Below are 12,093 nucleotides of genomic sequence, written 5' to 3' on the forward strand. Positions count from 1 at the left end.
AGTCTCGGACTAGACCTCGGTCCAATCAGCGGCTGCCACCGAGACCTCGCACGTGCGAGCCATGTGCTGCGCACCCTCGCCCTGCTGCCGCGTGTCCTCGCATGCTGACTCCTCTTCTCCTTAAGCCGACTTCGGACCCTATAAATAGAAGAGTCATGCGAACCGTGTCGGGTACTTTTGGAATTTTGCCATCTTTCACCCTTTTCTTCATATTTTCTTCATCTTAGAATCCCCCAAAGCCCCGGTATCGATTATAATCCCCGGAATACGCCACGAAGTGCCCGTGAAGCCTGGAAAATTTATCTTTTCGGTTTCGAAGCCCGACCCTCGTAGAGCCCGGTTTCTGAATAAAACTCCCGGTTTTATTAGAAACGAACGTTTTAGGAAACGAATTGCTGCCCGATTTTCATCAAAACATCTGAGTGTGTAGTTACTTTCACCTTACACATATATATGAAGTATTTTCTTTAAAATACGTGCTATGTGTAAATATATTAATTGTTTATTTGAGGTGACTGTTGTGTTGATATTTTATACAAGTTTTAAACTGTATATATATTTTTATCTACAAATATGCTGGGTAGAACATGGGTAGATAGTTGGTGTGTGATAAATTAAAGTGATGAGACGTTTCGACGTGATTTGAGATTCAGTCATCTAGCGGAGTTTGGATGACGACCATAGACTTTCTAGACAGTCCAGTGGGAAACATTAGCAGGTCCGCAACCTGTAGGTATTAATGAACTTGGGTGTTCATTCGCTGTACTCCATCCCCCACAGGGTTGCCTTTAGGACATGTATGGCTGAGGAAACCCCTTAGCAGTAGTGTCCATCCCGATGATATTCTTTAGGCTAGGTCCCTTGTGTTAAGTGTTTAGGGACGTAAAGTAAGGATAACGGGAAATGGGTAATCAGGGTTATTGTTGATGGGTGAACATAATAAGTTTATTATTATTGTGGGTTGAAAACCCTATATGCTCACCAGGCTCCCAAGCCTGACCCACTCAGCTTTTTATGTTACAGGTAGTGGACCCCGAGCATAGTCGGATGACGATGAGTGATTTTGGATTATAGGCCAGTAGTTGTAAATAACTGTGTAAGGCTTATAATGTCTTGTTTATGCTTTTGATCTGTATCGGAACATGACATCCCGAGGTTTTGATATAAAAGGAAATTATATATTTCTTAAAGAAAGGTTTTGATAAATTTTTATCATGTTTGGTTTGGGAATAAATTCCGCAACACTTTTAATCAAATGATTACTCTGATTTTATTTTAAAAAGCATAAACGGAATCGGTCTTTTCTGGCCGTGAAATTGGGGATGTCACAAAACTGTAGTGATATGCGACATTATTACTCCATGTGACTAGCTAATGCTAATCACGATGTAATAGTATTTCGTGCGTGAAACCATTGTATGCTCGTTTCTGTTTGAAAACCCTGAAAGTTCTCCAATTGTAGTGTGTATTAGTTCTATTTAATGTAAATAGAACTGTTGAAGAGTGTTAAGTTGTAAACTAAAGGTGATTTATACATATTGTGAGTCGTATAACCATGCTTGATATGACTAGAGACCTTTCCAACGTTCTTCAGGCGTCGAGTTAAATGACATTTGTACATCTCAGGCGTGCCCGCCTAACTGTAGCTAGCAGTCCAGATGTGGGATTGTCAGTCCCGAATAGATCTATTCACAAATTTCACGCTCTCCCTCTAGGAGACTCTGGTTATACTATGGTAGGATTTATCCCTGTACACCTAAGGGTACAGTAGTGAAGTAGCGCCTCACAGTATCGTACAATCTAGTTTACATGTAGTGTAGTAGCGTTCTACCGTAGTGAAAATCCGTATGTATATCGTATATAGTGATAATTACGGTTATGAATACCATGATAAAGTAATGATGTAAACTGTAAACGGTTTCTGTCTTAGTGCATATGTTTAGTAGTGAAAGTTTCTATACTTTAGAAAAATCCCAAACTATACCGATTATAGTTTGCATGTAAAACGTAGCGAATAGCGTGTCCGGAAATAAGAACTATGCAATTCTTAATGAAAACGTCCCTTATGCTCAACACAGTACAAAAGGGTTAAAGTATGAGATTTGCATAAATTTTTGAAAACATTTATGTTTAGCTTGTATTCCCCCCCTGAAAACATTAAAAATGCGGAAAAAGTAGGGGTATGAACTCACAATTCTTGGGTGAAAGCGCTGACTGAAATGAAGATCCTCGAGTTGTTGCACGTGACACTTAACGGAATCCTATTATCAAATAAATACATATATGTATCTAAATTAGCGATTTCGTTAGATAAAGTATTAGAAGAACACTTGTATTCGGTTGAGGAATGTTACCGGGACTCGATCGAATCGATGAAAGTGGGTTTTCAGCCAAATGCCCCACTTAAAAGGTGTTTACGGCCGTGAACAAGAGTTTACGGTCGACTGGTAGTTTGCGGTTTCTGAAGGCTTGGTGAGTTTACGACGTAAACTCAAGAACAGGGTTTACGGTCTTTGAAGGCTTGGACCGTAAACTCAAGAACAGGGTTTACGGTCTTTGAAGATGGACCGTAAACTCAAGAACAACGGTGCTGTTTTCGAAGAGATAAGTGCTCCAGTCGTTCCGAAGTGACTCCAAACGGTGTTTCTCGATGTTTCCCGAAGTTTGAAGGTGTTTTTAGGTGTTTACGGTCAAGGTTCTTAGAGAGAGAAGGAGAGAGTTTTTGGCCAGAAGTGTTCAAATGAAGGTGGAGATATCGTATTTATAGGGGTTTTGTGATCGGTGGTGGGGTCCACTCTTTACTGGCCGTAAACGGGTTTACGGCCGTAACCTTACTTAGGCCGAAATTGTTTGGTTTTCGGGATATTCGGGTTTCCGCGCGACTTTTGGTTCCAACTCGTAAATAATTAAATTTTATATAACTAGATTATTTTCTAAACCAAGAAGTTTGACGGAAAAGTTAATGAATTCGAAATTTTATTAACGGAAATCACGTAACGGAAACGGACAAAGTTTTGGGTTGTCACAGTATGTTCATCGGTTGTATGGAAAACCCATTGACATGTATTGCGAGGGGGAACACCCGTGGGAAATACCGTCGATGAATAAGAGTTATGGACTTAACATATGGAAAACCCACTGACATGTATTGCGGGGGGGGGGGGGGGGACTCCCGTGGGAAATACTGTCAATAAATAAGAGCTATGGACTTAGCACATGGCGACGATGTGACTTCATGCCTATTTGACATAAATTGATGAAGGAAAGCAATATTGTCACCCCGATGTTTGTCTTATTTGACATATATTGCAGAGGGAAGCAATGTTGTCACTTTATAGGTTGTTTTATGTTAGGATGTCTTGTTTGACATAAATTGTTGAGGAAAGCAATGCTGTCACCCCTTGTGAAAATCCTTAGGCTAGGTCCCTTGTGATAGTTGTTTTAGGGACGTAAAGTGAGGATAATGGGAATGGGTAATTATTAGGGTTATTTTGGTTGATGAAATTAATAAATTTATTGTTGATTGAGAACTTAATAAGTTTATTATTTATTATGGGTTGAAAACCCTATATGCTCACCAGGCTCCGAAGCCTGACCCACTCAGTTTATTTGTATCACAGGTATCGATACGAAGTTGCTTTACACTGAGAGATTAAAAGAGAAGTAGATCACTAGTGTAAATGAATGTAAGTTTTGTTTATGCTTATGTTTTTGTATTGACAATGACATCCCAATGGTTTACGTGAATAAAATACATTTCTTCGGAAATGATTTTGTAACATATTTATCATGTTTTCTGGGAACAAATTCCGCAACACTTTTAATCAAATGATTACTCTGAAATTATTTTAAAAGCATAAATTAAATCGGTCTTTTCTGGCCGTGAAATTGGGGATGTCACATATATGGATTTCAAATGGTCGGGAAAAAGAAAAGAGTTATATTTATCCCCATGAATACAGTATCTATAGTAAAAAGTGAAGGTAAAACATCCCTTATAAAAATCTCTCGAGTGTATCGTCCTATTATTCGGGAGAAGCTGAAGAAAAATAACTAATCTCTAATATATTTAAGGTTCTCTCAAGCCAAATAGAAACATCCACATCCATGAACATGGAGGAAATCGAAGAGGATGTTAAGGAGGTCCGTTCGGACCTTGGTGAGACAACACCATATATGGAGTCGGGGTTGGGGAATCATTTGATTGATGACCTAGTTAAAGATTGTTATCGCTTTGATCCTGTTGGCTATGGATGATGATGTTCCATTTTTTTAGCTAGGCTCTAGTTATAGGTTTCATCTTATCTCTTTTGTCTTTATTGTTGTTTATATTAGAGCTTTCGAGCATGTCTCTTTGATTAACTTCCATTATAAGTATCATTAGGTTTCAATCTTCAAATGATGTTTTAATTTCATCAAACATGATTCTAATTGATGATTTAAACTTGATTTATTGAGTGAATTGATGTTCTAATGGATTAAAAACTAATCAAATTAAATCAAAAGCCAAAACTCCAAAAGCTTCGAATGCAAGTTCATGACTTCATAATCAACAAAAATAGAGTTAAAAGCTTCATTAATTGAACTCGTGACTTGAATGACAAGTTAAAACTATGACTCCAAATTATCACCAGTTACAATCAAAATCTAATTGATGAACAAACACATAATCATTCATCATCCAGGGTTTCTAAAACCTCCATTATTTCAAATTCCAACATGTTAATGATAAGTTGAAGCTAGGATTGCATCATAAACATATAATCTTCAACAAAACAACAATCCTAACACTTAAGCATTAAAACATTGCGAAATTGGGAAAGTTTCAAGCTAAAAAAACACCATAATGGAGAACATGAAATAAAAATGCTACCTTCTCAAGCTTCTCATAATGAATTAAACTTCAATCTCTTATGATATCTTCTAATGATCTTCAATTCAAACTTGAACTTCTAAAATCGCCACCCAATGCTTCTTACAATATCTAAATCATTTTTTTCAAATGACAAAGAAGTTGGAATTGAAGGGTTATGTTCAAATCTTTGACATAATGACACTTTAGCCCCTAAACTTTGAAGCTTCATACTTGATTCCCCAACCAACTTCTACTTCACCAACTAGTTATAAAGCTTATACATAAGCAGTAGATAGTTAATTTCTTGAAACTTTAGATCGAGACCTAGTTATGACAAAATCAACCCTAAGTTTCCAAATTGGGCAAGTTTGGTCCCTTAAACTTCAAATTTTCTATTTGATCCAAATTAGTTTTGAAACTTTTAAATCTATTATATATTTATAATGTTTAACTTGAAACTTCAATTTCATTATTTAATTCCTTTTACAAACTAATTTTTATTATATTTTAATTTTTATTCATAATTTTTTTATTAAAAACTTAAAATTTTCTAACCCTAAAATGCAGGTGTTACATTATCTTAGGGACATCTAAAGTTCATAATAGTTTTCGCCAAAACACCTAATATTCGATCTTCCATATTGTTATTCTTTGATATTACATTATATATGTACAATCATAAGATAAAAATAAGCATCCAATACACAAGTTGCCACATCATAACAGTGTCACATATGCTATAGATATAAGAGAAGTGAATTATTCAAAATCAACATCTTAATAATCTTTCTAAACACTATATATACATTATTCCCCGTTGTTATACAATCATGATTCTAACTTGATCATCTTAAGACACGTCCCACTTAACAATCTCTTGTCAGTGATTCAAGAGTTCATCATATTGTATTCACGTTTTAGAAAATGATTTTGCTTGTTGAGTTAGTTAAAGTGGTGACATTTATAAAAAATAATGCAGAAGTCACGAATTAAATCTAACGTTTGTATATTATATATTAAAAGTACAATAATGGATAAGTAATTTTCATCTTGTCAAGCTTAAGTGTTGTCTACAAACAATTAAATACGATTGCTCTTGAGGATGCCAACTACAACTTCTTGTAATAATTTAATTTATTAATGTTCTCTTTCTCTTATTTTGAATATTTCTTACTCGGTAGTCTCATTTTTTAAACAGCATTATTACTATTTAAATATTCATCGATGATAAAATATCGATTACCATCTTGGTAAAAGCAAGCTACGCATTACAATTACTTTTGCCTAAATACGATTAAAAAACAAGAACTTAGCTAAACATTAAATATTAAATTAATATACTACCAGTATAAAAACTCGTAAGAAGTCAAATGTCATTATGTGTTATAATAGTAGGAAGTGCCGTAAAAGAAAAACCATGTTTTTATTTTTTATTTTTAGATTTTGAGTTTTGACACTTTATTATTTTTTCAATTAGTCGTGTTTTTCAAAAAAAGCTTTTTTTTCGGGAAACCTTTAGTTTATCCGTTTGTCAACTAACATGAGACTCTCTGATAACATGATGTTGACATGATATGATGATGTGGCATCACATTGTCATGTAAAAACTTAAAAGAAATGTAATGACTTTTGTAATAATTATCCAAAATGTAGTGACTTTTGTGCAATTTGGTCTCATCATAAAAATAATGAAAATTCCAACTCTATGTTAAATTATCCTTTCTCATTAACAGATGTTTTACAGTGTATTCCTCTAAAAAGTTGTAATTATGGATCTTTGAATAAAAATAATAATATTTATACTATGAAGTTATGAAGTTATGAAGTTTCATATAAAATTATGTTGGTGTAAGTAATTTCTTATCGATAACGAAAAATGTAGCTCCCAGAATGTTATTACCCTTGAGAAAAAGAGATCCAAAGTGTTATCATACACTATGAAAGACTATGACAACTATTTCTATGGGTATTCATAAAGGAGTTAAATACTATTTGTAAGATTGTTAAATGGTTGTTTATAAAAGTTTCGTGTGAGAAATAATAAAATGAATGTTGGTCAAAAGAACCAAAAGAAAAGGCGTATTACAAGACTTTGGTTTTTTGATTTGGCGAAGTAAAATGTGGAAGTAAACCACACAAAACCAAATGAGTGTATATACTAATATATCTACATTGCGCATCTTTTGCAAGTACCATGCTACATCTAATAAAGAGGAGACATCAAAGGTGTGTGCTCAAATGTGGAATAAAATATTACAAGGTTTAGGGATGAAGGTTTGATAAATAACATGTACTATTAAGATAATTTAAAATGTATATAAACTCTTCAAAATATTAGTGAAATGGACCTATGACTCATACTCAATAAATTTTGATGTAATAATCCTTGAGCAGCGTCAGTGACATCCATTTATTCTTGCTAAGAAAAGTTTTTTCATCCTGAATGATGTTCTTTCATGAATCTTGAAAGTCATATATATTGACTTCTTTAATGGTTATTTTTCAAGTACACTATATATGAAAATATATAATAATTGGGGGAACTTCAAACTGCAGAAGATGCTTAATTCAAATAGTTATATAATTATTCGGTTTGGCAAGATATGCTTCATGTAAAAATATTCTAATTTTCTGGTTTTAAAGGATTTGGGAAGGCATATGTGAATCATCACCATTATTTATTTCATTGATGATGTATTTCATAGTGTTAAATGCAAAATGGCAACATACTTCCACTGGTTTATTTATATAGGATCCTACTTTCATATATGTCTATTATAGCATTGTACTTTGAAACTACCCAAGTTATAGCAATATTATCCATATAAGAAACAAATTTCACTACTATAATTAGGTATATTTTGATTATTTTCAAGGTATAAGTTCTTAATAAGATTTTTTTTAATTATCATATCATAATGATTTGTAAAAGTATAATGTTGTGATAAAATATATAACTTGGAAGTACAATGATGTAATAAAATGAAAGAAAGTATGATGATATAATAAACGAAAGTACGTTGCGTGATATTGGTTATGTAACAAACTATAATAATGTATATAATAAACAAATAAACAAAAGTACAATGTCAAACATCTTATGGGAAATTTGAGCAAAACTTAATGAACTCCATCAAATTCCTAAATTCTTCATCAACTCGTCACCAAACCTTAAACTTGTTTCTCTTCGAACAAACTCAATCAAACACAAACCAAACTCAATCACGATATACATAACACTACCGAGGGATATGTTCAAAGGTATGCAAACACATGCAAGAACCTAGTTAAGTTATTACTAAATTCAGTTCACCAAAATTTGGTTAAGGAAGCTAGCTTGCAAAATCGATTTCCAAAATCAAGAATGATGAGGGTAATTAGGCATAGTGTTCGAATTTTTATTTTTTTTATGATGAGACCAAATTATACAAAAATCTCTATTTTAGATATCTATTACCAAAGTCGGTATATTTTTATTTATTTGTTTATTTATTTTTATATTTTTTGAAATTTTGACATCCTACGATGTCACCAATAGTAAAAGGGCTTCATGTCATGCCAAGGCCATCCTAATGATGACCGGAAAAATAATCAACATTGCACAAAATTAAAAAAAACACAATGTCCAAATTAGAAAAAAAAAAAATAATGGAGTGTCAAAAGAATTCAAAATTATTATAGACAACCAAATTATTTAAATTATTTAATGTTTTATTATTATTATTTATAATTAAAGGGCTTATGAAGTTATTTAATAATACAGAAATATATATCCAAAATTCAAACTCATTATATATACATGAGAGACATGAAGTCATATTATGCTAAGTTTCACATGCACACAAACACAACAAAAAGTAGCCATTCCTCCATATCCACCAAAATTCCTTCCCCTTTCCACCTTCTTCCCACCAAAACCCATAGCCAAGCTACACCATCTTCTCCAATGGCGTTTTCCTCCATCTTCAACCCTTCTACATCTACTCTTATATGTATTATATCCTTCAATTTTCTGTTAATAGCTTCATCTGTTAGATTACCTCATCCTATCCACAACAATGGCGATAACCCCGGCCAAAAGCAGCCAATCCGTATCCGTCAGTCAAACCACTCCGAATGTGCTCTGTTCATGGGTTCATGGGTCCATGACGAATCCTACCCGATCTACAAAGCCTCTTCCTGCCCGATTATCGATCCAGAGTTCAATTGCCAAATGTATGGCCGACCCGACACCGATTACCTCAAGTATCGATGGAAACCTGCCAATTGTGAACTCCCGAGGTCAGTTTCGAATGTTAATTTCTGCTTGATTGTAGCTGTTGTAAACATTAACGATTTGTATCGTTTGTGATTTGAGCAGGTTTAACGGACTCGAATTTCTGACGAATATGAAAGGGAAGAAGGTGATGTTCGTCGGAGACTCACTTGGGCGAAACCAATGGGAGTCGTTGATTTGTATGACGTGGTCGGCGGTGCCACAGTCCGCCACCAAGATGATTACCGGTGATCCTCTCTCCACATTTAAGTTTCTGGTAAAGCATTTATCTGATTTTGACTACTCTGTAATTGATCGATTTGAATATGGTGAGTGGAGTGGCGCTTAATTTGTTTGATGAAAATATGTGAATTAGGATTATGGGGTGGATGTGGCGTTTTATCGAGCGCCGTATCTGGTGGACATTGACGCCGTGGATGGGCGGAGGGTGCTTAAATTGGAAGAAATCTCGAAGAATGCACTGGCGTGGATGTCCGCCGATGTTCTGTCGTTTAACACCGGTCACTGGTGGAGTCATAAAGGCTCCCTTCAAGGGTTAGTAAATAGTAATTGTTTTTTTTTTTAAGTATTTTTATATTTATCCAACAATAAAATAACTATAAATAAGTTATATATATGATTTCGTCACAAGTTGTTACATGAAATTAAGTGATGTTTGGATAGAAATAAAATAACACTTGTTTTATTATTTTTTTTAATAATCGTATAATAAAATATAGAAAGGAGAAGCATTTAAATTTAATTGGCATATATTTTGTTATTGAAAAACGAAAAAGGTGTTTACTACTTTACTCTCTAAATAATTGATTGTAGAGTGATTATACAATAGTATTAAATAATCAACACAAATGCAATACTATATAAGCATAATTTCAATGTTTATGTTGATTTTTTTTGGTATTGCATTTTTGTCAATCTTGATTATTTAAGAAAAAATTTTAAAAAGTAAAGATATTTAAATAGTTGTATTATACCATATATAATCGTTTTTGTTGTTTGAATATGACTTTTAAAAAAACAATTATTTATTTTTACAACTTCAAGTTGTAATAACCATTTTTAATGTTTTTGTAGCTCATAATATCAATAGAAAAAATAGGGAGCACGAGATTTGTGTGTACTAATTTGAGTAAGAGGATTAGTCAACGATGGGTTAAGTAATATTTAGATGAAGCTGAATAAACAAGTAGTGAGCAACATACATGTGATAAACATATTTGGCCCAAAAGTCAAAATCATTACAAAACCGACGCTATCATAATTCATAACAATATTTTAATATAACTTAATTTATTTATAACTTAGGACAAGAATAAATAGGTTAAAAGCTGTACGTCATATCATAATTCATAACAATGTTGTGTTAAATTGATGATGATAATGATACAGGTGGGACTTGATCGAGTCAGGCGGACATCTTTACGAAGATATGGATCGCCTTGGAGCATTAGATACGGGCCTAAAAACATGGGCTCGATGGGTTGATTCTAATGTGGATACAAGTACAACCCGAATTTTTTTCCAATCTGTTTCCCCTACTCATTACAAGTAAGTCTATTTATATTTAAATAAACCAATTTTCTAAAAAACTTATTCGGTTCTTAACCGGTTTTGACACAAAAATGTTAACCAATCTAATTCGGTTATCAACGATTTTTTCCATGAAATAAGATTAGTAAAATAAAATGAAGATTCTAATAGAAAAAAAAAAGTAATTAAAAACTTAGGGTCCATCAACATAATAGAGAAATCAATAGTTTAGCTGTCCAAATTGGACCCAATACTATTGGCCTAGTTCCTAGCCACAAATTTCTATGGATACTTGCCCACTCTATGTTGCCGATAATAATTTTTTATAATATAATAATTCAAATTAAATAATCAAAAGTAAATTTGTAAATACAGGGGGTAAAGATGTCTCACAAGAAAAAAATAATAAATTCTATTCACATGCAAATTGTGTGGTTGTCTTTCCCTTTGCATTAAACCATCCAACACTTTTTGTCTATATTCTTGTTCTATAATAACTCGTCGGTGGTTACCTTTTGGCTTTTACAGCCCATCGGAATGGAGCGCCGGTGCCACTAGTATTGGAAAAAGTTGCTACGGCGAAACAAGTCCAATGAGCAGGTCTACCTACCCAGGCGTCTATCCTGACCAGATGAAAGTCATTGACACTGTAATCCGTGAAATGCAAAACCCCGCATACATACTTGACATAACGACTTTGTCAGCAATGAGAAAAGATGCACACCCGTCTATTTATAGTGGGGACTTGAGCCCGGGCCAACAGTCTAACCCTGACCACTATGCTGATTGTAGCCATTGGTGCCTACCTGGATTGCCCGATACGTGGAACCAACTCTTTTATACCGCTTTGTTCTTTTAATTTGTATGTATGAATTGTATGTGTAGGAGGTTTGATTAGATGAATTGTATTTTTTTCTAGTCACTTTTTAGCATCAATTAAGTTATGGTGTTTTAGGAATCACAAAATTTGTATTTACTCTAAAATTGAATGTAATTTGTGTGCAATTGTACAAGTGTTTGGTAATGTGTTGATTTACTTGATTATAAATATCGTTTTTGTATTCAATTCACGTAAAGACACATACACAACACACACACATGAGAGAGAGAGAGAGAGAGAAAGAGAGAGATTGTGTTTTTGTGTCATTCTATGAGAGGGAGAGATTGTGTTTTTGTGTCATTCTATGAGAGAGAGAGAGATTGTGTTTTTGTGTCATTCTATGTGCCGTTTACTCGTCTATGCGCCTTGTAAACTGAAAATGGTCAAATGGACCATAAAACCTTTATGAGTCGAATAATGGGCTTTAAGCCCAATGAATTAAATATAGGAAACTAGAAAGACTTTGGGTTATGGTTTGCCTTTTGGGCAAATAGCAAGTATGATTTGCTATTTATATGATAAATTAGAAATTATGGCCCAGTTTGATAGTTG

At 33.6% G+C, this 12,093-nt stretch overlaps 1 protein-coding gene across 1 annotated transcript; it reads left to right on the forward strand.

The window, feature by feature from the left end:
* Positions 1-8,667: 8,667 nt before the first annotated feature.
* LOC145113306 (protein PMR5-like) lies at positions 8,668-11,709 on the forward strand. The gene is made up of 5 exons (XM_079049415.1): positions 8,668-9,136; positions 9,216-9,387; positions 9,487-9,665; positions 10,521-10,679; positions 11,190-11,709. Exons 1-5 carry the CDS (start codon positions 8,691-8,693, stop codon positions 11,518-11,520), a joined length of 1,287 nt encoding a protein of 428 aa, XP_078905541.1. The 5' UTR covers positions 8,668-8,690; the 3' UTR covers positions 11,521-11,709.
* Positions 11,710-12,093: the final 384 nt, after the last annotated feature.

The sequence above is a fragment of the Lactuca virosa genome, chromosome 5, assembly GCF_052849685.1.
Source record: "Lactuca virosa cultivar CGN04683 chromosome 5, Lactuca_virosa_CGN04683_v6, whole genome shotgun sequence".
Taxonomy (NCBI): domain Eukaryota; kingdom Viridiplantae; phylum Streptophyta; class Magnoliopsida; order Asterales; family Asteraceae; genus Lactuca; species Lactuca virosa.